We start from the raw sequence: 26,272 nt of genomic DNA on the forward strand, positions 1-26,272 counted from the left end.
GTGCCGAGTTTCTTTTTCTGCCGAGTGTTCTACTCCTGTAGGTGGCACTATATCCCTATGGCGGAGAATAGAGCCAGCAGCTGTCTGCACGCCTTGTCCTCAGGTCTGGAGACTGCTATCGGTACACTCATCACCAGTACCATTTATGTGTGATTTCCATCTACCCTTGTAAGTTTTTTTTATGTGTTCTTCTGTAATAAACTTTTTTTAAGGATAATGCACAAGGCCGGTGCGCCCTTTCTTTTCTGTTTTTTGTCGGAGAATAGAGGAGGCTGTGTCCAATAAACGAAAGAGAAAGGAATTTTGTTGTACCTTCAAATCCTGTAAATTGCATATATTTGAGTACAGTACAGGACATAGGAACGGATTCTTAGACAATGGGTTATATGCTACTAGCTTCAGGTGTGTGGACACTGGCAGAAGCTTTCCTGGAAACCGCCCACTAGTGTACCCATATAACCCTACCTACTCCTTGAGGGTTCAGTCTTGAAGCAATTTGGAGACAACAGAGGAAAGAGGGGAGGGACTTGTCCTGTACTCCAAGATATAGAATTTACAGGTACATTAAAATTATCGTAATCGTACAGTGCAGGACAGGGAATTAATTCTTAGACCATGAGATATCTCAAGTATTAAATCGAGGAGTGGGCAACAAAACAGCCAAATAAACGGCAACAGGCATGCAGGAGCGTATCAGAATAGTTTACAGCAGAAGCATCTTGTAGCCAATGTATGGATCAGCAGAGGCTGAAATGGCCAGCCGTCAAAAACTGTTTAAAAACCGTAAAAAGAAAAACAGGTGGTGGCCTTGCAATCCGTGAAAAGGCCAGATGTTGTAAAAAGCCCAAGAATCTCAACATCTTTGGGATAATGGGCTCAGGTAGGGAAGAGGGATTAATTCCCTGAAGGCAAAGTTGTAGAAAAGAAGAGAAAATAACCCCCCAGCCAAGTGGAGGAGGGAAGCAATGCTATAGAGGGAATGCCCTGTGAGGAACATAAGGTCAGTTCACGAGGGGATACGTGGCAGGCAGCCATAGATGACAGTCCTGACAACACCCAAAAGGTGGATGGTAATTGCTTGACATGCTTTTAAGGCAGAATATGGAGCAGGAAAATGACATTTCCACGGTGGATGATAATAAAAGATGATATATGCATCCCTAAACAACATATGAGGGTCCACATTTAGTGTTTTTTAAAAGTTTTTGCTATTCTCCTTAAAAGGCAAGGCGATGACCAGCCCTTGTAACTGTTAGGTGCAAGGAGATGTAGGAAAACGGTCTGTCTATGTGAAGTAGCAAGTAGGAAAGGGTAGTAGAAAGCAACAGAGGAAAAAAAATCAGGACTCCTGTGTATCTCTCTTAAAACGAAGTGAAAGAAGTCTGGGAGATCTCTGTTCTAAGCCGGAGAAAATGTCAGTAGGACATTCCAGAGCAAAGGAGGACTTTAACAGTGTCTCCAAATGCTTATCAAATGAATCCCTAAAAGTGGGGAATGTCACCAAAAGAAAAAGTAGATTGACTGTTTAGTGCAAGAATGGCTGGGGTCCAGTGGGAACAGTCTTTTTCTTTTTAAATTCCACTTCCAAAGGGTCCAAGGCATTAAAAGTGATAGTAAAGCTTTGTATTTTTTTAAACAACATGTAATACTTACCTCCACTTTGCAAGGTTTAGCACAGAGAGGCCCTGATCCTCCTTTCCTGGGGTCCCCCACGGCGCTCCTGGCTCCTCCTTTTCTCGAGTGCCCCCACGGAGAGCCGCTTTCCATGGGGGCAATCTGAGTCCTGCTGCTGCGTTCACTGACACAAACAGCAGGACTCGCCCCTGCCCCCCGTGTCACTGGATTTGATTGACAGCACTGCAATGGTGTCAATGATTGACAGCAGCAAAATGGAGCCAATGGCTCCTGCTATCAATCTATCCAATGAGGACCCAAGACAGTGGCTGGAGCTGCTGTGCTCGTCCACGTCGCTGGAACGATCGGGGTCAGGTAAGAAAAAGGGGGGTCTGGGGGGGTGCTGCAGCCCAGAAGGTTTTTCACCTTTATGCATAAAGGTGAAAAATCTTTAGGGTTTACAACCCCTTTAAAACTTCCTTGAAGAGTAAGTGAGCACTCTAGCCAGAGACTAGAATGCACAGTCTCAAATGAGTCCATAGTAGCTAGCATGTAGTGAGAAGCTGGCGGTGAAAAAGCCTCAATGGCCCCTGCTAAAACGTCTGCACATCCCTTGCCTTCTGCAAATGGAACTTCGTCAGGAAGTGCAGGATATAAACGCATGAAAACGGTCAGGGGGAGGCAGAAGAGCGATTACGGCTGTTAGCTACCGCTGATTCTATAAGTGCCAATCACCTTTGGAATAGAGAAATCATAGTGGCAGAGAATTCTGCTTTAGTCAGTCTGGTAGACTTACCTGGAGTTTCCTCAGTACCTGCAACAGAATCCCAGCTGTTTGTTCCATGTGCTTCCACTACCAAGCGCCTGTAATCCACCACTGTAAGGTGGGGATCTTTCCCTGTGGGGTATTTACAGAATAGATTTGGTCTGAGAGGGTTCAGTGTGTCCGGTGTGAAGGTCAGACAGCAAACGATCAGCTTGCGTCCTTAGTGGAAAATGGCCTCTGGAAGTGTGCATTTATGAGTCTTGAGAGTACTACGTCACTAGCAAATGCCACAGAGGAACTCCCAGTAGTAAGGTGGAAGAAAAGACCGCCAAATAAAAAGGTTAATGGTATAACAACATTGCCTATAGACTGAATAAAATAAAATAGCAGTCAAGGTAAAAATGTGAAGTTTATCCCAAAACCTTCGCTTTCAAAACCACCTGTGTTCTTAGCACTGCAGTCTCTCTTGTAGGATGAAAGGATAAAATGTAGTGTGTGTACTACAGGTTCAAGACCCAACAAGACATGTATAGCCAGAAACTGGTATGTAAAAGTTGCAGGGCAACTCTGTCCACGATGCTGGTCCCATCCAGGATCCAAGCCTCTGCTATCAAGGTGGTCATACTCTGCCCAAAAGGGTCTTCAGGGTCTGGCTGCCACTGGAATAGACTAGAGATGCACTGATACGAAAAAGAGTCCTGTGCAATTTCAGTCCAGTTCAGGTGCGATTTCTAATCTCATACACTACAATTCACATTGGAATCTCTTGAACCGCTGAACAAAATCGCACTGCAAACTGGCCCACACATATGTTAACTGAGTCTGAAGGTATCGACCGCAGTATTGGAGCATTTGCACGATTAGCATCGACACCGATAACAGTATAGGTGCAGCGCTAGAATAGCCCTGGACCTGTATAGCACCCTGCAGCAAACTCCCAGGTTCTCGTGCCCAAAGCAAACAATTCAGGCCGGCCCTACTGCTTTGGGGTCCCAAAATGGTTCCCAAGATGGTAACTGTAACAGAAAATGCTAGTAAGTCACAAGGCATTTGGCAATCAGATCTTTAAAGAAGTATCAGTTGAAGAAGGAAAGGAAAACCAGTGATGAGTAGAGGCAGATCAGCTGACAGCTTTAAGATTTACTGCTGCTGAAAAAAGTGAAAGGAATGACACAGACTGCATGGAGGGAACACAGATTAGGAAGAGAATAAGAAACGCAGGAGCAGAGACAGAACACTTCTGCTAGATGGAAGTGACATTGTACAGGGGAGAAAAACCAGTAAGCGTCCACACACTAATAAATAACAAATGAACCTGCGAGCTACTAATGTGAAAAATATATAAAAAGAAAAATAAAGAATATTTCTCTGAAGAAGACACATGACCCTGTGTCAACATGCATAGGGGAGGGGCAAAGGATGGTGATGAGACCTGGAACCAGCGTGTTGCTGGCTGCCAGAGGGCTATCTGTGAGACGTGCAGAGTGAGGGGAGACCTCCACAAAATTGAGTTTTTATGCCTGTTTTAGTCTGGTACGCTGGAAGCACCAGAGAAATGTGAGTACCCTGTGTATTTTTTGTAACTATTAAACGGCATTTAAAACAATATAAGCACTATCAGTATTTTTCTTTGTATGTATACTTTGGATGTCACTGGCTTTTTGAGGCGAGATAGCGGACAGGAGGCTTGGAGTGCTCTGTCTGTAGCCCGGGAGTGGCTAAAAAGCTTTTATTGGCCCTACTAAGCTGTAGTGGTCACATTACACCAGGTGAGATAATCCTGGAGGCTTGGGGGGAACGTTTATGGCGACGCTTTGTTTTGGCTTTTCGAGCACCAGTAAGGAGTGGAAGGAGTAAATAAACTACTTTCTGGACTATATTCATTTGGAGAAGGCAGTTTCTGCAATTTTGCATGCACACATTTTTTCTCTTTTTGGACTGCGCTGTATTGATGTAATTTGTCTGATATTTTTCAATGTCAATTTTTGCTTGTGTTATTAATTGTATTCAGTAACGTACTAAACACTATAGCGCTGCACAATCTGTAGAAAATTTGTCCACACACTAATCTCTCCATTCTCGTTAATGACATGGAAGCTCACTACCAGGTCCCTGAGTCACTGAGAAGATAATGAAACATGGATCTGCATTCTACTTTGTTCACTGGAGGACAGGTGAGACATTAGACACCCCCCCCTCATAGCTCATTAAAGAGAACCTGCCACCAAAAAATCATTACATAGTGGACTTCTTGTCTCCTATGTGATGAAAAAAAAAAAAAAGTTTTTTTTTTTTTTAAATACAAAAAAGTAATCTCCCCCCACCCCAAAAAAACATACAAGTATAAATGAACGCATCGGGGGGGGGGGGGGGGGGGGATCCTACGCACAAAAACATCAACTGATGACCTGAAAGGGTTTTTAAACCTTCCCTCATGAAAAATATAAAGATCCCAAATTTGTTGCCATTTCATGAGCAGACCTTTTAGTCACAAAGCTGGAGGAAGCGTGAAAGAACTAAGAGCCTGCTGTTCAGCACACTCCTATTCCATCGAGAACTACAAGCTTGTCTGCTGTGATTGCAGATGGGACTTGTAATTTCTTCGATCACAAATCCCTGTGAATGAATGACGCAGCTGTGTGGGCAGAGTCCTGTATAGCTGGTCCAAGTTTAAATGTGACAGTGGCTGAGGGGAAAAGAAACCCCACCCGCTGTGACAGTGTGAGGAGGCCTAGGGGGTGAGGGGGGCAGGAGATGGCACGTTACATGTTACACCCCAAGTACAGGTGTAACAAGATATATTTCAAAGGTAAACGTATCCTTTAACCACTTACGGACCACGCGCCGTTGTTATATGTTGGTACTTTGAAGAGTAATATCGTTGTTATGGCAGCAGCTAGCTACCATAACCACGGTATCCTCTTCTTCAGTGGGTGGTCCGCTTTCAGATAAAAGTGGTCTCTCTGGAGGATTCGCCGTGAGATCACTTTTATTGGTGTTGGGAGAGGGGCCTCCCGCCTCTCTCCGGTTCCCTCCGCCGCTTACCGAAGCCGTCGGTAGTGGCGGAGGGCGATCGGGATGTCCTCCCTGTTAGGTATGGAGACAAGAGTGGGGAAGATGGCCCTACCCTTCTCCATACCATTGCAGGGCGGAAGCAACGTTAAAACGTCTCTTCCACCCATAGCTCTTAAAGAGACATTTTTTTTTTTTTGCATTTTAGTGTAAATATGAGATCTGAGGACTTTTTGACCCCAGATCTCATATTTAGGAGGTTCTGTCATACTTTTTTCTATTACAAGGGATGTTTACATTTTATTTTTTTTAAAAACTGTGTAAAGATAACAAATAAAAGGTGAAAGAAATGAGAATTTTTTTTAAACACGCCCCGTCCCGCCGAGCTCACGTGCAGAAGCGAACGCATACATGCGCCCGCATATGAAAACTGTGTTCAAATCACACATGTGAGGTATTGCCGCGATCGTTGGAGTGAAAGCAATAATTCTAGCCCTAGACCTCCTCTAACTCAAAACATGCAACCTGTAGAATTTTTAAAACGTCTCCTATAGGGTTTTTAAGGGTAAAGGTTTGTCGCCATTCCACGAGCGGGTGCAATTTTGAAGTGTGACATCTTGGGTATCAATTTACTCAGTATAACATTATCTTTCACAATATCAAAAAAAACGGTTGTCTTATTTTTTCCAAAAAGAGTGCATTGTAAGACCGCTGCACAAATATAGTGTGACAGGAAGCATTGCAATGACCACCATTTTATTCTATAGCGTGTTAGAAAAAATATAAATATAATGTTTGGGGGTTCTAAATAGGATTTTTACGTCATACTTACCTGTAAAATCCTTTTCTTTGAGTACATCATGGGACACAGAGTCAGGCTAATATTCATTACCTGCTGGGTTATACTTCACGATTAGGTGAATAGACATTGGTAGACCAAAGGTCCTCAGACAGGAAGTGATCCCCTATATAACTCCTCCCATACAGGAAATACACTAAATCCAAAAAAGAGGGGAGGGATCTCTGTGTCTGATGTACTCAAAGAAAAGGATTTTACAGGTAAGTATGATGTAAAAATCCTATTTTCTTTTTCATACATCATGGGACACAGAGTCAGGCTAATATTCATTACCTGCTGGGACGTCCCAGAGTAATAGCCTTGAGGGGAGGGAGACACCCTGCCAAACAATAGCCATCAGAACTTATATGGCAACCCGCAGTACACTCCGCCCAAAAGCAGAATCCTCGGCTGTTCGAACATCCACTTGATAAAATTTTGTGAACGTATGCACTGAAGACCAGGTAGCAGCAGCCTTACAAATCTGAGCCACAGATACCGGATGGCGAAAAGTCCAGGAGGTTCCTACACCCCTGGTAGAATGAGCTCTCACCCTAAAGGGAGGAGCTTTATGTTTCAGACCGTAGGCCTGAATGACCAAATGACGGACCCAATTGGCAAAGGAAGCTTTGGAAGCTGCCTGTCCATTCTTGGGTCCTTATGGTAAAACAAAAAAGGAGTCGGATCCTCGGATCTCTGCAGAACTAGACAAATAAACCTTGACTGCCCGGACAATGTCCAAAGAATGCAGTCGTCTCTCTTCCGCTGAACGAGGCTGAGAGAAAAAAAGACGACAAAATAATGTCCAGATTTAAATGAAAGTCCGACACCACTTTTGGCAAAAAGGATGGAACAGGTCATAAAATGACTCTGTCACAGTGAAGGATCAAGTATGGTTCCCTGCATGAAGGGGCCGCCAACTCCGACACCGTTCTAGCCGAGGTGATAGCCATCAGGAAGGCTAGCTTGCATGACAGCAAGTCTAATGGAATTTCTTTAATAGGTTCAAATGGTTGTTTCTGTAACACAGACCGCACCAAGTTAAAGTCCCAAGGACACATAGGTGACCTAACGGGGAAGCAAGCGAGTTGCCCTTTGCATAAAGGTTTGGATCACTGAATGGGAGGCTAAAGGCCTTTGGAAGAATACGGATAGGGCCAAAACTTGACCTCTGATTGTACTCAAAGCCAATTTGATTTCCACAGCTGACTGTAGAAAAGAGAATTCTCCCAATCACATATTTCCGAGGATGCCATTTTCTGGCTTCACACGAAACAATACAAGTCTCCCAGACCTTATGATAAATCTTCCTAGTGATAGCTATTCTAGTATTTACTAGAGTAGACACCACTGGTCCCAAGATGCCACATTCCTTTAAAACCCTGGCTTCAATAGCCATGCTGTCAAATTTAGAGATGGGGTGGAATATAGGACCTTGAGACAGTAGATCGGGGCGACGTGGAAGCGTCCATGGCCCGTCTATTGTCAGTCTCACAATCTCCGGGAACCAGGGTCTTCTGGGCCAAGCTGGTACCACCAGAATGATTGGCATCACCTCTCTCCAAATCCTACACAACAAATGTGGAAGGAGAGGGATCGGAAGGAAAGCATAAACCAGGGAGTACTGGATCAATTGAACTGCCAGAGAATCTGTTCCAATTGCCAGAGGATCTCTTGTTCAAGACACAAACTGCTGTGGCTTGTTGTTGAATCTGGATGCCAGTAGGTCAATCTCTGGCCATTTCCTGGAACACGTCTGGGTGTAGGGACCATTCCCCCAGGCAGATCTGCTGGTGGCTGAGATAATCTGCCTTCCAGTTCCCTACTCCCGGGATATGAACTGCCAATATTATTGGCACATGTCCCTCTGCCCAGGCTAGTATGTAGTTCACCTCCTTCAGAGCTGAACGACTCCTGATACCGCCTTGGTGGTTCATATAGGCCACTGCCGTGGCATTGTCGGACTGAAACCTGATGGGGCAGTCCTGAAGCTCCACCGTTTAGGATCGTAGGGCCAGACTTACTGCCCGTAATTCTAGGACATTGATGGGCAGGGTCTGCTCTGTCCCTGACCATTTCTCCTGGGCTGTGAGCCCGTCTAGGGTCGCTCCCCAGCCTGAGCAACTGGCATCTGTAGTCAGTACTCTCCAAGTTACCGGGAGTAAGGATTTTCCCTTTCGCAGGTTCTGATCCTGCAACCACCAGTTTAGGCTTAAGCATGCCTGAGGAGAAGCACATTGGATAATCCAGGGCTTTTCTTCCTCTGTTCCAAGCCAACAAGATGTCTTGTTGTAAAGGCCTGGAATGGAACCGGGCATAGGGCACTGCCTCGAAGGAGGATACCATCCTCCCTAGAAGACTCATACAGAGCCGAATGGAGGGTTGTCTGGTGCCCCTTATCTGATGCACCTGATCCTTCAGGGCACAGATCCTTACGGGTGGCAAGAATACTCTTGCTTGGACCGTGTTTAGATTTAGACCTAAATATTTTAGACTGTGCTGGTCTCAAGGCAACTTTTCGATATTTATGATCCAGCCTAAGCTTTTCAAATACCTCACTGTGTATATTATGCTCTGTTCTATAGCCTGTACTGAGTGATCTCTGAGCAGGAAGCCATCCAGATACCCGAGCACCAGGACCCCTCGGGCCCTTAAAAGATCCAGTACTGGTGCTAGGACCTTTGTGAACACCCGGGGAGCTGTAGCAAGCCCAAAGGGTAGAGCCACAAACTGAAAATGACGTTTCTCTACAGCAAAACGTAGGAACCTCTGATGAGGCTGAAAGATAGGTACGTGCAAGTACGCATCCTTTATATCGATGAAGGCTAAAAAGTTTCCCCTCTGGAGTGAGGTTACTACTGAGCAGACAGACTCCATCTGAAAGGATTGTATCAACATATACTTGTTCAGGGACCTTAGGTCCAAAATGGGCCTTATGTCCCCGTTTGGTTTCTGAACCATAAACAGGTTTGAGTAAAACCCTGTGCCCCTTTTGGATACCGGAACATCTAGAATCACTCCTTGATGCACTAGATGATGTAGTGCCTGAAGCAATAAGTTTCTTTTTGGAGGATCCAAGGGAACACTGGATCTTAGAAACCTCTGAGGGGGCACCCCCCCCCAGTAACTCCAGCTTGTAACCGCAAGATATAATTGAGGTGACCCACTTGTCCTGAATTGTTTTCCAAATGTCCGCAAAGTGCAGCATCCTTCCCCCCCACCCGATGGAGTGAGGGCATCCCCTCAAAAGGAGGGCTTGGTGCTGGGTTTAGAAGGATTTTGGACCCAAAATTTTTCTGGCTTTTTCTGGCCCTGGCCTTTGCGGCTTGCCCCTGGCTCTAGCGCCCCGTTGGCGGCGGAAGCGCCCTGGCGCTAAGATATTTGCGGAAGCAGTCCCTGGGTTTTTAAACAAGGGACGTTTGGTGCTTTTCTTCACCGAAAGTAGAGATCTCTTCCCTCCGAAAATCTTTTGGATATATTTGTCCAAGTGATCACCGAATAAAACGTTCCCCAAGAAATGGGAAACCTGCCACTTTTTACAAGGAAGCTTGGCTGACCAGTTCTTAAGCCATGAAAGTCTGCGCATAGGTACAGACAAGAGAGTCAGACGAGAAACCTGCAGTATTGAATCCTTTAACCACTTCAATACCAGGCACTTAGACACCTTCCTGCCCAGGCCAATTTTCAGCTTTCAGCGCTGTCGCAATTTGAATGACAATTGCACGGTCATGCAACACTGTACCCAAACAAATTTTTTATCATTTTGTTCCCACAAATAGAGCTTTTTTTTGGTGGTATTTGATCACCTGTTTTTTTTTTTTTTTTTTTGCGCAACAAATAAAAAAAAAGACCGAAAATTTTGGAAAAAAACAAGTTTTTCTTTGTTTCTGTTAAAAATTTTTGTAAATAAGTACGTTTTCTTCTTCAATGACGGCACTGATATGGCTGCACTGACGGGCGCCGATGAGGTGGCACTGATGGGCGGCACTGATGGGTACTTATGGGTGGCACTGATAGGTACTTATGGGTGGCACTGATAGGTGGCATGGATGGGCACTGACAGGTGGCACCAATGGACACTTTGGGTGACACTTATCTTGCAAACCTGGCCTGTTAGTGGGCCCTGAGGACAGGGTTGATGACCACTGCTTTAAAGCATCAACAACAAAACACAGCACTCGAGGAATATTCGTCTTACTTTCAGGCAGATCATCCTCCTGGTTAGGCCTATCCGGCCGTTTGACTTGAACCTTTACGGACTGGCAAATACCAATTGCTGCAACAGCTGGCTGAAAGGCTAAACTGGCTAAAGAAAAAGGAAGCTTTTAATAATAACTCCAATTTCTTGTCAACAGGGTCTTTCAAGCCCTATGCATTATCTACCGGACAAGTTAAGTTCTTGTTTAAGGAAGAGACTGCAGCATCTATGGCTGGCATGATCCATTTTTTAACAAACTTTTGATCCATGGGATATAAAAGGGAAATCCTTTTAAGAGGCAAAAAAGTCCTGTCAGGATTTTCCCAATCAGCATACACTGCCTGTTCCATCAGGGGGTGTAGCGGGAGAGTCTGTGCGACCTGAAAAGGTCTCAGAGATCCCAAAGAGGACCAGGGGGGCTCAGTCACCTCTGCAAGAGGCAACTTAAATGCAGAACGAACCATTTCGGTCAGGATCAAAAACCTCTGCGTCAGAGGCAGACATCGAGTGGATATCTTCTTGTCCAGATTGCTCGGAAGCAGACTAATCTGCCGGGCACTCCACCAAATCCTGAGCTTTAAGCTCTTCCCCATCCTCAACCTATTCCTGCTCCAGACAAGGAGACTCCGGGGAGGAGGATCTGTCGTGCTTCCTGCCACCCTGCGGGCTGGAGGCAATCATGTTGGCAATCCTGTGCTCTAACCCGGCTAGGGCTGAGGACAGCTCATCCTTAGTGATAAAGGGTGAAGCGGCAGCGTTGACTGTAGGCACAATACCAGATAGTCGCAGCAGCTCAGACTGCCCGGGAGCCTCTTGTGTTTCAGGGGATACGACAGGTTCATCAGGAACTACCGATGACGTAGGCGTGCCCTTCCCTGTGGTGTTAGTCCCACTCCTCTTTTTGGAAGACATTCAATGCCGCAAACAAAGAGTACTTGGGTGTAGTTAAAACACCTCAAAAGGGAGACCCTTTAATAGGGATCACCAAGCCCCTATGCAACAATCCTGCTAAGCACCTTTAGCCTGCCAAGCAACACCTGTTGACTCACGTGACCCGGGTAAGGAGAAATGAACCACTGCAAGTGTCTGTTCAGAGCCTGCTCTGTGTCCCACAGCTGCCTTGTGGAAGCACATGCTTGGCATTCACAGCTTAAATAAGCTGGGTGTGCGCCGGAACGTTCTATGCGTGTGCGCGGTCCCGGCGAGTGGGAGTGACTGTATTTGCATAAGACGCAAATCTTCGTGCGCCCAGATAAAGGCTACGGCGCATGTGCGGCGAATCCGCATGCACCGTGGCCGCCAAACTGAGTCCAGTGGCACTCTTGTGAATGCACATTCGCCATGGTGAACCAAGGCAAAATGGCGCACCGTTGTGCGCCATCGTACAGGTAAAAAACAGCCAGACACAATCAAAAAAGGTACACTTTGCAAACACCCACAGCTAGCCCAGAACTCCCCCGTATGGTCACCGCATACAGATGTCCAGCCTTTAGCTAGCTTGACTAATTGTTACAATCACTGGGACACCCCACAATAATAAAATAAAAGGGTTTTCACTTACCCGTCCAGACGCAGGGCCACTTAGAAGCTAAGGGCCCAATATTCACCATTCATGGCAGCTTCCTGTCACTTGGACCTTCAAGGACTGGGTACCCTTTCATGTTTAGGGGTCCACTCCCTTGGACCTGTACAGCACCCTGCAGAAAATGCCTTAGAGCTGTAGTGTCCAGGATTTCCACTCTGCAGGGTCCAATGCTTGGAGGCCACATTACAGACAAAACCTTGCAGGATCTTGAGTCTTCTTTGCGAGGCTCAGGTACCATTTATCTAAGCATAAAAGCCCGTGTCAAATGGATCCGATCGGTCAATCCCTTCATTCATTTTTGGAACCGTTTGTGGGACTAGAGACCTGGAGCTCAAAGAGCTCAAACAAACCGTGCCATACACCTTGCAGACACTGGTAAAAAACTACTTCTTGTATGGGAGGGGTTATATAAGGGATCACTTCCTGTCTGAAGACCTTTGGTCTACCAGTGTCCAGTCACCTAATGATGACGTATAACCCAGCAGGTAATACATATTAATTAGCCTGACTCTGTGTCCCATGATGTATGAAAAAGAAAAAGTCATTTTCTAGCAAAAAAAAAAAAAATGTTTTTAACTTGTAAACACCAAATCTCAGAAACAGGCTCGGTCCTTAAGTAGTTAAGAATGTTCACATTTTTCATTGTCAGTGGGTTCAGTGATGCCGCAGTGATTAAAATATTTGAAAAGTAGGTTGGATGGTTTTTATCGAACAAATTTCTGACAGTGTATGTGGCTTTAATTCCGGAAGTCCATTAATTTCAACACCGATTGTTAAAAGCAAACAACATTTTTAAGTAGCTTTGAGAGTCAATTGTACTAAAAGTTTTCGTACAAATGTACATATGAACGTTCATTCGAAAACCTACTGGTGTATGGCCAGCTTTATGTATTAACCACTATAAACAGGGTAGATAAGCGAGTACAATCATCCAATAAAGGGAATACATTGCGCACAAGCAGAACCTGTAAAAGTATACTTTTTTTGCATAGAGTATTAATAATTTTCATTATCACAAAATCATTCCTCAAATTAATGGTGTCCCCGATTACTGATTCTAGCTAAATAAAAATATTTTTTTTAAACATGAAATGGTGGAAACTAAAAGGGAGATCCAGAATGGAATACATTGCAATGTACCTTATTTGCAGGGTGATATCCTTGGACACTGGTTACAGCCTGAGGATCTGTAGACTCTGAAAGCGGTGTACGAGGCTTTACTTGAAACTGCTGCTGTTGAACACTCGTTTTTCCTAATGTTACTTTCCGCACTGGCCCCGTTCTTTGCTGAGGGCATTGCTGCTGCATCTGTGGTCTCTGCTGCTGCATCTGTGGCTGTTGAATCTCTGGCCTCTGCTGTTGCATCTGTGGCCGCTGCTGCTGTTGCATCTGTAGCCTCTGCTGCATCGGTGGCCGCTGCTGCTGTTGCATCTGTAGCCTTTGCTGCATTGGTGGCCGCTGCTGCATCTGTGGCCGCTGCTGCTGTTGCATTGGTGGCCGCTGCTGCATCTGTGGCCGCTGCTGCTGTTGCATCTGTGGCCGCTGCTGCTGCTGCATCTGTGGCCGCTGCTGCTGCTGCATCTGTGGCCGCTGCTGCTGCTGCATCTGTGGCCGCTGCTGCATCTGTGGCCGCTGCTGCTGTTGCATCTGTGTCCTCTGCTGCATCTGTGGCCGCTGCTGCTGTTGCATCTGTAGCCTCTGCTGCATCGGTGGCCGCTGCTGCTGTTGCATCTGTGGCCGCTGCTGCATCTGTGGTCGCTGCTGCATCTGTGGCCGCTGCATCTGTAGCTGCTGCTGCACCTGTGGCCGCTGCTGCTGCATCTGAAGCCTTTGCTGGGAGACAATTCTCTGCTGAGGAACCTGTGGCTGGTGATCACCTTCTGCAGGCTCCAGTGCATTCTCAGCCTGTTGAAAACATTTAACAAATCATTACAACACTAGACAATTAACATAACAGTGTTACTGTGTAAAGCAACTTTATCTGTAATGTAAAGTTTAACTTTCTTCCGAAAAAGTACTTTGCCAAGAACTAGTTGCATTAAATAGCCTAGCATATTTTTTTTTAATGAACCTTTCCTGTAAAAGACACACCTAATGTTTATTGGGTCTCCGCACAATAACATTAGGGGATCTGTTGGTCCATCCCTCAGTATTTTAAAGCTGAACAGGTCTTGACCAGAAAAAAAAAAAAATCTTCCATGATGCAACATGATTTTTTTCCATTACTGTGCTTTTGGGGCTATCAATTAGCATGAGGCCACCACTTGAGTGGGAAAAACACGTTCTCTAATACCAGAAAGTGTTTTAAAACAATATGCTGCGTTAGCCTGAAGTTTCAACTTCTGTAAAATCTGTGAACCAGTAAACCAGAATGACCAAAGTAAACACTGATGAAAATATTGTGCAAACCATCATATTTTCCTCTTCTCTAAGCAAACTTTTAGTGTATAATTCTACTATCAGTATAATTATAGAGTATGAACAGTAATTTGCACTACACTGGGTTTAATGCTCGAGATGATGCATGGGCCACACCTAAAGGCATATGAGATGGGATTGGTATACATGTTACAATAAAGTGACACTAAACTCTGATTTAACCCTTTCGCTGCTATTTGAGATACGTTTTTGCATACGTTTGATTCTCACCATTTCGTAAAAAGGCTCAATTTAAAATTTACATCTGACATCCTTCATTTAGGTAGTGCTCCACCGTGACCGTTTTTCTATTGCAAGGGATGTTTACATTCCTTGTAAAAGGAATAAAAGTGACAACATTTTTTTTTTTTTTTTAAACAGTGTAAAAATAAAAAATAAAAGGTAAAATAAATAAGAAAATTTTTTTTTTTTAAACGCGCCCGTCCCGAGCTCACGTGCAGAAGCTAACGCATTCGTGAGTATGAATACGGTGTTCAAACCACACGTGAGAGGTATCGCCACTATCGGTAGAGCGAGAGCAGAAATTCTAGCCCTGGACCTCGTCTGTAACTCAAAACATGGAACCTGTAGAATTTTTTTAAAGGTTGCCTATGGAGATTTTTAAGGGTAAAAGTTTGTCGCCATTCCACGAGCGGGCGCAATTTTGAAGCGTGACATGTTGGGTATCAATTTACTCGGTGTAACATTATCTTTCACAATATAAAAAAAAAAAATTGGTCTAACTTTACTGTTGTCTTATTTTTTAATTCAAAAAAGTGCATTTTTTTCCAAAAAAGTGCGCTTGTAAGACTGCTGCGCAAATATGGTGTGACAAAGTATTGCAACGACAGCCATTTTATTCTCTAGGGTGTTAGGAAAAACTTGCAAACAACAAATGTCAGAAAGAGGCTCAGTCCTTAAGTGGTTAAAAGTATGCCTATGCTGTGTGTGAGACATAACTTGGTAAAATGACAACTTTGTGAAAAAACACCCAAATTTTATTTTTTTACCAAAAAATTTCGACAGAATAAAAACTCACCATGCCTCTAACTCCAGTCCTCAAGGCGCCCCAACAGGTCATGTTTTCATGCTCTCCATTATTTTGCACAGGTGATTTGATCAGTTTCACTGCCTTAGTAATTACGACAGCCGTTTCATCTGAGGGAAATCCTGAAAACATGACCTGTTCCGGACTGATATATTCTGCGGCAGGGTGGGCCGGCTGTGCAAAATCACGTACCTGTACGTCATTTGGTGAGCGCGATATAGGGGGCGCATGCGACGCTGGAACGCGGCTCCGGCACTGATTGCACACAGCGAGAGCCAATCAGCAGATCTGGCAGCCACGATGGCCGCCGAGACCCGTTGATCGTTTGGAGGAAGGGCAGAACAGTGGTCTGCCTATGTAAACAAGGCAGACTGCTGTTCTCTCAGGGAGTAAAAAGAGATCTTGTGTTTCAGGTAAGCTGAAACACAATCTCTTTTCCATCCAGTGCATCCTCTCTCCCCACAGTTAGAAAGCATTCCCTAGGAGCCCACTTAACCCCTTGATCACCCCTGGTGTTAACCCCTTCCCTGCCAGTGTAATTTATACAGTGAATTTTTTTATAGCACTGATCACTGTACTGGTGTCACTTGTCCCCAAAAGTGTCACTGTCTCAGATTTGTCCACTGTAATGTCACAGTCCCGCCAAAAACAATAAAAAAAATTACATAAATCTATCCCAGTTTGCAGACGCTATAACTTTTGCGCAAACCAATCGCTATACTTATTGGGAGTTTTTTTTTTAAACAGAAATATGTAGCAGAATACATATTGGCCTAAACTGATGAAGTTAGATGTTTAATTCTTTTTTTAATTGGGAATGTTTTATAGCAGAAAGTAAAAAGGGTTTTCAAAATGGTCAGTCTTTTTGTTTATAGCGCAAAAAATAAAAACCACAGAGGTGATCAAATACCACCAAAAGAAAACTTTATTTGTGGGGGAAAAAAAGAACATCAATTTTATTTAGGTACATCGTCGTATGACCGCACAATTGTCAGTTAAATCAACTTAGTGCCATTTCATTTCGCAAAAAATGGCCTGGTCAGGAAGGGGGTAAAACCTTCCGGAGCTGAAGTGGTTAAAAACCACCAAAAGAAAGCTCTGTTTCAAAGAATAATAAACCTTTCATTGTTGCATGAATGAGTGATTGTTATTGAAAATGTGACAGAGCTGAAAACGAAAAAATGGCCTGGGCAGGATGGAGATGAAAGTTTCCGGTATTGAGCTGGTTTAATTTCCTAGCAAATTTGGATACATATATTTTTATTTCCCAAAAAACCTTCTGACTTTACAAACCTTTTAAGTTTGTGCTGGGATGAAGAGTCTATATGCCAGTGCAATTTTAAAAATACAGCTGGGGCTCAAGTGGTTAAGAGTGTGCAATAATTATAAATGATACTTCATTTGTATACACATAAAACAAGGCCTAATAAATTTGGCTGAAGCAGACCTAGACCCAGATATTACATACATGCCAAGTAAATGTGAACATATTTTTTAATCAGATCATGGTACAGTGTCTGACAAAGCTTTTATTTTCCTCCCTTAAAGCATGATGCCATCTTTGGTCAGGCATCATTCAGGCCCTTCACAAGATCCAGACTGACAGCACAACATATGCAGAAACAGAGCAAAAGAAAGCTCCCAACACAGCATGGAAACCATTTTTGGCCACTGAGCTGCAGAAAAACTTCAAAGTGAGCCACAAGTGGTAGATAGAAACATGCCAAAGAACGAGAACGATAGTTTGGGGAAAGGTGGGCCAAATTATATGCACGTTTTTACTCCACAGCAATACTTTCCATTTTTTTTTTTTATTATTCTTCAATAAGGAGAATCATGGGATTTTTAGACTGTCATGTGGCTTTGCAAAAAACCCCATTCTTTGGAAGAGGTGGGAAAACTGGCAAAAATATGTTGCCATTGAAGTGGCTGACACATAAGCAAGTAACTTTCAAAACAAAGAGATACTGGCTTTTGGTGGAGCCGACCTTTAAAACTTCATTGGTTTTAGGAGGATAAAATTGGATATAGAGTATTGCCGCGTACACATGACCGGACTTTACGGCATACTTTGCCCGGCGGACTTTTCGACGGACTTTCCAAATGAACGGACTTGCCTACACACAATTGACCAAAGTCCGACGGATTCGTACGTGATGACGTACGACCGGACTAAAACAAGGAAGTTCGCAGCCAATAGCTGCCCTAGCGTCGGTTTTTGTCTGTCGGACTAGCATACAGACGAGCGGACTTTTCGACCAGACTCGAGTCCGTCGGATAGATTTGAAACAGGTTTCAAATCTAAGTCCGTCAAACTTTTGAGAAAACAAAGTCCGCTGGAGCCCACACACGATCGAATTGTCCGACAAAATCCAGTAAGCCGGACCAAGTATGCCGTAAAGTCCGATCGTGTGTATGCGGCATATATGGTACTTCATGGAGTATTTTCAATTTGAGATAAAAAAAAAAAAATATCACAAAAAAAAAAAAAAAAAAAAGCTAAAAACACCCCCAGTCTGCTCACACCAAAGAAGAATATGGGAACGACAGGTCAATTTAAAATAAACAGATCAAATGTATGATTGTAAAAGATGAATTGATTTCTGCGGCAGGAAACATTAGCATAGCACTGAATACGGAATTTGTTATTACTTCAGACGAACATGTACAAGAGATGCAGCCTGTCCGTGATAGAGAAAAATAAAGATGTTTTCAATAGCTCATAGCAGAGAATGTTTAGGATGGATGGTGCTTTTCAATGAAGATGAAGAGAGCTGCCTTCAGTCAGTGCGTTAACTGTTCACATACAAAGTGTTGCTGCTGTCAGGTTCCTCCAATTTGACAGATCAAATCTTATTTTCCTCCTCAAACCCCAAGAACAGATACTGCCAACCTACATTCGGTGGTGAACAAATTGATTAATCCCGCTCAACAGAAATCACATCTCTTGATTACAACTAGAAGACGTTAAGCGGCATTATTCTGAAGTGACAACACTTGACAAATTCCCAAACCGCCTCACTCTGAAGCCTATTGTCACCAGTATTAACCCAGATGAAAAATTAATTTCCCTTATCTTCTACTAAGCCCCAAAATCCAAATCCTTCAAACAGACTCCTCTTTTCTGTAAAGGTATTATGAAAACCTCAGAAAGATTAATTGCATGTCTTCAGGTGACATTAAATTAATTTTGGTGCTCATGACAGACATTTGATAGTGCATATTGAGAGGACAGATAACATTGTCAGGATACACAGCAGGACACTGAAGCGGTGTCCCAGGGCAGCATCTTATGAATTGTGCTGTGATAAGGCCAGTACCTCACTGTCATTGGCGCTGTTACTGATCTTGGAAAATTTGACGACACAGCTTTCTATGAGGTCTGACAATGCTGTGGCCTTGCAATAAACACGTTCCCTCAACAGTCAGGACAATGCTGCTGGAGATGTTAAACCTTTGCCAACAAGCGGTCTCTGAACAATATAATATAGTAACTGCATCACTTTCAGCAGCCTGGCAGTTTTTAGAGAAACTGCCTTTAATCAGCAAGCTGTACTAAACAGAGATACAATGGAAAATCATCTTCGAGGATCACTACACATAAAAATATTTTTTAAACATATATATGTAGTATATGCATTATGAAAAAGTTAGCCAAGGGCATTCAGTTAAAAAAAAAAAAAAAAAAAAAAAAAAAAACCTATACCTGGATCATTAATGAGATATTCAAGAGATATTGCGATGAAGCCCATCCTTTATAATAGCTTTTAAGGCTGGCAACATATAAACTCTGACATTTAATAATGCTGCACGTTTAGAATTTAAAATCTTGACCTCCAGAAGATTTTACCCCCTTAATGACCAAAGCATTTTTTGCTATTCAGCACTGCGCTACTTTAACTGGCGATTGCTCGGTCATGCAACACTGCACACAAATGAAATTTATATAATTTTTCTTCCCACAGAGATTTCTTGTGGCTATACTTGATCACCACTGGGTTTTTAGTTTTTGCTATACTATTGAAAAAGACAAGAAAAAAAAAATCATATATCATGTATTCTGCTACATGTCTTTGGTAAAGAAAAATAAAAAAATTAAAAAAATAAGTGTAAATTAATTGGTTTGTGTGAAAGTTATAGTATCTACAAACTATGGTATATATAACTATTTGATAATGGAACAATCCTGAAGTACCGACAGCCTATCTCATTTCTTGAGGCCCTTAAAATGCCAGGACAGTACAAATACCCCACCTTTCCATCTCCCAATCATGAAAACATAGTGGGGCTAATGTTTAAATGCTTTTCTCCTATTTACATAATATATAGATAACATGGATACATTTTACAGAGTGTAAAAAGATTAGGAACACCAGTACAATAGAAAAGCAGTATGCAGCAGTACATGCGACTCAAAAATAAGGAGCTGTTGATATCCCCAAATGCACCAGTTTGCAGAATAGGGGTTGAAATACAATGTGTAAGCAGCTAAATAAGAAGTCAAGTGCAGAGCAGAAAACCATATCTTTTTATCATGGCTGCCAACTTTATTTTTCTAACTTTATCAGGGCTGACAGTCTGAAAAATAGACTGGTGTTGGTGAATGGATTACTGCCCAGTTTGGTCAGGAGTCAAAGGTCATCTGTTGACCTATGTTGATCAGGGTGGTCCCCTACTTCTAGGCAAATATAAAGAAGTCTGTCTGTGTTATTCATCGACAAGAGTCCTTTAGCAAAACCCACGTCACATTTTATGTGGTATGCAAAGCAGACTACTAGCACTTACTACATTGTATAGTTTCACATCTCATATAAATTCCTGGAGCGTGGTACAGGACACAGGAATAGATTCATAGATAATGTGATAAATTCCAATATCTTCATGTGATTGGACACTAGCAAAAGCTTTGCTGGGTCCACTCTCTAATGTCCACACATAACCCAACCTACTCAATGAGCTTCTAGTTTTCTTAGCAAGGCTGCCCTGTACTGTATCCATCGATACGTTAACCTTTCTCACACTCATAGTAAATGTAAAAAAATGTTGTTTTTTTTAAATAATAAAGATGTTATACTTGCCTACTCTGTGCAATAGTTTTGCACAGAGCAGCCCTGATCCTCTTCTCGGGTCCCCTGCAGGCACTCCTGGCCCCTCCCATCTGCTAAGTTCTCCCAATAGCAAGCCGCTTGCTAGGGGGGCCCTCTTGCAGGGTCGCTTCTGAGCTGCTCTCTGTGTGACACACAGTGCGGCTCGGGCATGCTTCCTCCTTACTGGCTAGTGATTTGCAGGAGCCAAAGGCTAGTATCTCTGAACCAGTAAGGAGATGGAGAGAAAGAAAAACATGGTAATGCTGCTCTCATGCACAGTGCTGGATCAACATTGGGCTCAGATAAGTAAGGGAATGGAGGGGGGTAGCTGCATACAGAAGGTTTTTTACCTTAACGCAGAGAATGCATTAAGGTAAAAAAAAAAACAACAAAAAAATCTTTCTACCTTTACAACCACTTTAAACTTTATCATACAGCACATGACATAGAAAGTGATTTAAAGACATGGGATGTCCTCAAGCAATAACCGAGGGGTGGCCAATAATACAATATACAAAACAGCAGGAAAATACAAAGAGGGTCAACAGTCACAAACAGCCTCAACAGTAGAAGCTCCTTGCTGCTGGAGCGAGCACAGCAGTGACTCAATAGTTGCCTTGCAACCAACGGTTTGGAAGAAATGTGTAGCAGAATTTAGGTGGTGGATCCACTCACAGGGATATAGATACTAGGGCCAGAGAACCCGACCTAAATGTAGCAATGGGCTCTGGCGGGGAAGGAGGAACTTGGTCCCAAAAGACAGAAGCCCCATGAAAAAGGGCCAAAATAATCAGTAAGTGAATGGTAGCATGGGCAGGAGATCACATGGGGAACCTTCCAATAAGGAAGTAAGGAAAAAGGTAAAGGAGCGAGCCCAAAGGAGGCATGTTACATTGCTATAGAAATTACACCTGAGCCTTAAATCCCTAAGGATAAGGAAAAAACAAAAATGTTTTCTGTCTGGAAAGACATGGAGGGGAAAGAATAGATCTTTTCAAAGGAATTTATGCAGCAAGGAAGCAAAAGAATATAGACACAGCCTTAAAGGCTAACTGCACTTTCGCGGGGAAAAAAAAAAAAAATCAAATAAAAGGAAAAATAACATAGCGTGTACAGATACGATACAAGTCATATTGTAAGTGAATTAGTTACATTGTACATGTAATTCACTTCATCTGTGAATTACGATGAGATAAAGTAGATGGGGATATCCAACGCATTTCAAACTATGCTGATATAAGCAAATCTTCTTCAGGGAATAATACCACTTCTGCAAAAAACAGTTTCAACTGAAGAACAAATAAGTAATGTATATGACCAGGTATGAAATTACATCTGAAAATATACATACAGGCATAAGCAATTGTACATATTCATATATACACTTACAATATTCAAATTTTCTAGCAAGAGCACTCTTCCAGTGACAGGAGAACCATTTATCAATGTATCAATACTCGTCACCAAACTGCAGGAACCTATCAGCAACCAGCTTCACATTACCCCCAAAGGGGAGATGAAAAAATGCACTATAGAAGGGAAAGGAAACAAAAAATGATGAAAAATCCCTTGGAAGATAATTAGTATCTATTCCATGGGATACTGGGTCAACCAACATGATGTTCACCCGAAGGCTGACCCAGTAAATACCTACATTCAAAAATGTAAATAAACTTACTTGTATAAAACCTTTTCCAATCTTGCATTGAGAAATAGATTTAATGGGCACATGTCAGCTGTATTATATTGTAAGGTTCTGATGTGCTGCTGGTCGTCCCGGGGTATATGGCATGGCTCCATATCAGTGAAACGTGCACACCCTGCACAGATGAGGGAGGAATGGCACCGGTGTGAAAAACTGGTGTTCCTAATTTACGGCGCATGTGTGGGAAAATGACGCAAATCGTGTCCAACAAACGCGATTGCGTCATCACTAGCCCTGTGTTGCCGCATAATATCCTATCTCCAGGATGACAACATGATGGAAACGACCAAGAAAAATCTTGACGCAAGCAGCGTACAAACAGGAAAAAAACTAAAAAATACCCTATTTCCAAGATCGCCAAAAAAGAAAAAAGCAAACTATCAATGAAATCAAGGGTCTCTTGTACATCGAACAGCAGTGCCCCCCACTATTACAAATAGTCTGTGGCATGTCATTTGCCCAACTTAATAAAAGTGTCCAAACGAGGACATTATGTACAAATATTTAAAGAGGTAACCCAAAGATGTACCATCTTGTTCTAAACTATCAAGCCAAAGATAGGGAATTAAAATACAGGATGAGAGGAAGGAAATCCTCCGCTTTCGGGTGAAGCATTTTGCGAATTGCAAAATGCGAGGTGTGGTGTATCTTATGCAGTGCCAATGTGGGTCCTTCTATGTAGAGAAAACCAAACAAGAACTAGGTCAAACGTGTTATTAAGCATATGCATAGCTTGAGTATTGGTAATTTGTATTTGCCACTTGGCCGACACATAGCCAAATGACACAACTATAGGATGCCCAAAGTCAATTTCACTGTTCTCGATACAGTCCACATTCCAGCCCCTGGGGGGGGGGATTGGAATGAGATTCTGCTCCAGCAAGAGATGTGTTGGATCAGATTTCTTAATGCCACCACACCACCGGGCCTCAATGAATGTGAGAGTTTTAGACCCTTTGAGGGTTTTTGTTCAGGGAAAACGGACTAATTACAATGGAATGTGATTATAGGAGTCCCCTTTTCAATTCTATGCTTGGATCCGCTAGTAGTCATCATTTGTTGGTTTTTTTTATTCGCTTCTTTTTTCATTGACAATTATTCTGGTTTGTATGATGGGGTCGAGTTAGGTTCTGGACAGGATTGCCTTCCTCTCGTCCTGTATGTGAATTTCCTATCTTTGGCTTGATAGTTTAGATGGTATGTGTATGGGTCATTTCTTTAAATATTTGTACGCAATGTCCCTTATTGGGACACTTCAAGTTGGGCAAATTACATGCCACAAACTATTTGTAATAGCGGGGGCACTGCTGGTCAATGTACAAGAGACCCTTGATTTCATTGATTGTTAGTTTGTTTATTTCTTTTTCAGCGATCTTGGAAATAGGGCATCTTTTATTTAGTTTTTTCCTATGTTTGTGTGCTGCTTGCATCAAGATTTTTCTTGGTCGTTGCCATCATGGCCGCCATCCTGGAGAGAGGATATGATGCGGCAACAAGGGGCTAGTGATGACGCAAACGCGTTTGTTGGATGCGATGTGCGTCATTTTCCCGCGCATGCGCAGTACATTAAGAATGCCGTTTTTTCACACCAGCGCCATTCCTCCCTTACCTGTGCAGGGTGTGGAGCCATGCCATATACCCCGGGACGACCAGCAGCACATCAGAACCTTTGCAATAGAAGTTTAAATTTTTGAATGTAGGTATTTACTGGGTCAGCCTTCGGGTGAACATCATGTAGGATAACCCAGTATCCCATGGAATAGATACTAATTATCTTCCAAGGGATTTTTCATCATTTTTTGTTTTGTTTCCTTTCCCTTCTATAGTGCATTTTTTTCATCTCCCCTTTGGGGGTAATGTGAAGCTGGTTGCTGATAGGTTCCTGTAGTTTGTTGAGGAGTACTGACACATTGATAAATGGTTCTCCCGTCACCGGAAGGAGTACTCTTGCTAGGAAATTTGAATATTGTAAGTGTATATATGAACATGTACAATTGCTTATGCCTGTATGTATATGCTCAGATGTAATTTCATACATGGTTGTATACAATACTTATTTGTTATTCAACTGAAACTGTTTTTTTTTGCAGAAGTGGTATTATTCCCTGAAGATTTCCTTATATCAACATAGTTTGAAACGTGTTGGATATCCCCACCTAGTTTATCTTATCGTAATTCACCGATGAAGGAACTGCAAGTAGATGGGGACTACCACTCCATGTTTACATCAATTTCTTTATGTAATGTGATAGCATCATCGTTGTGATGTTTGATATTTTCCATTTGGAATTTTATTCAAATCTATTTGTAATAAATATATGTTTTATAAATACAGAATTTTTTTTCTATCGCCCATATAATCCCACTCTTTGAGGTTTATTCATATAGTAAATCGATACCTAACATGTCATGCTTTAAAATTGGGCACACTCGTGGAATGGCGTCAAACTACAGCACTTAAAAATCTCCATAGGTGACGCAATAAATTTTTTTACTGGTTAGAGTTACAGAGGAGGTCTTGTGCTAGAATTATTGCTCTCACTCTAACGGTCACTGTGGTTTTAGCACAAATTACATATGCGGGTGCAACTTGCGTATGCATTTGTTTCTGCACGTGAGCTCAAAGGGATGGGGTGCTTTAAATAAAAAAATTTTACTTTTTATTTTTACACTGTTCTTTAATTTGTTTTTTGATCACTGTTATTCCAATTACAAGGAATGTAAACATCCCTTGTACAGAATACTTAATTAATCCCAAAGGGAACTTGGGAAATTGTTACAACACAGACACACTTAAAGACAACACAAGATAACAACAGACTGAATAAGATGCAAAAACACAACAAAATTTCCAACAACATCCATTAAAACCAAATAACAAAGTTAAAACTACACTACACATAATACATCCATACAAATAAAATATAAGAGTAAATAACACAGATTAAAATAACAGGCAAACTACCAAATACAAATAATACACCACTTTCTTTAACACCACCCCAGATAATAATCATCACAATACCAACATACTATAAAAGCCAGAATTAAATCTTCACCTCCCGCCCTCACAGAAAATGATATATCTTGATCGCCATAGGCAAAAATGATTTCCTGTGTCGCTCTGTGGTGCGTTGTGGGTGTCACGCTCTGTCACTGATGGTACTCCGCAGACTGACCAGCATATTGTGGAGTGGGTGGAAGGAGTTGTCCAAGATAGAACGTAACTTGAACAACATTCTCCTCTCCAACACTGTTGTAAAATACTCCAATTCAACATCACCACTGGCCTTGCGAATCAGTTTGTTGGGTCTGTTGGTGTCGGACACCCCAAGCTTGATTCCCCTAGCATGCCATTGCATATAGGAGAGCGCTGGCCACCACAGATTCATAAAACATCTTCAGCATCATTTGGCAGATGTTAAAGGACCTCAGCCTCCTCAAAAAGTAGAGGGGGCCCTGGCCCTTTCTATAGAGCACCTCAGTGTTCTTGCTCCATTCCAGCTTATTATCTATGTGTATCCCCAGATACTTGTAACTCTCTACTACCTCCACATCCACTCCTCGGATAGAGATTGGGGTCACTGGTGGCTTCCTCTTTATGAAATCCACCACCAACGACTTTGTCTTTGTCACATTTAGATACAGATGATTAACCTCACACCATGTGATAAAGTTCTCCACCACAGTCCTATACTCAGTCTCTTCCCCATGCCTGATACATTTCACTACCACAGAGTCTTCAGAAAACTTCTGAAGATGGCAAGACTTTGTCTGTTATCTGAAATCAGTGGTGTAGACAGTAAAAAGAAAGGGAAAGAGAACTGTCCCCCCCGTGGAACCCCAATATTGCTGATTACGCTATCCGACACAGCGTCTTGCAAAACGCACATACTGCTGCTAGCTTCTCTCCCAAATGAGATCCGGCCTGATAGTATCAAAAGCACTGAAGTCAAAAAACATGACCCTCACGGTGCTTGCGGACTTATCCAGATGTGCAT

The 26,272-nt window shown here is 42.7% G+C and overlaps 1 protein-coding gene across 5 annotated transcripts in view; it reads right to left on the reverse strand.

Annotated features, from left to right (window-relative positions):
* RBM33 (RNA binding motif protein 33) overlaps positions 1–26,272 on the reverse strand; it is a 264,644-nt gene that overhangs the window by 57,746 nt on the left and 180,626 nt on the right. For 4 of the 5 annotated variants that reach the window (XM_073629949.1, XM_073629948.1, XM_073629952.1 and 1 more), the window contains exon 16: positions 13,154–13,918. In XM_073629949.1, coding sequence (XP_073486050.1) covers positions 13,154–13,918 — 765 coding nt within the window. The remainder of the gene's footprint in view (positions 1–13,153; positions 13,919–26,272) is intronic. The other variant, XM_073629950.1, reaches the window with a different exon arrangement.

Source organism: Aquarana catesbeiana, linkage group LG05, assembly GCF_042186555.1.
Source record: "Aquarana catesbeiana isolate 2022-GZ linkage group LG05, ASM4218655v1, whole genome shotgun sequence".
NCBI classification, from domain to species: Eukaryota; Metazoa; Chordata; class Amphibia; order Anura; family Ranidae; genus Aquarana; species Aquarana catesbeiana.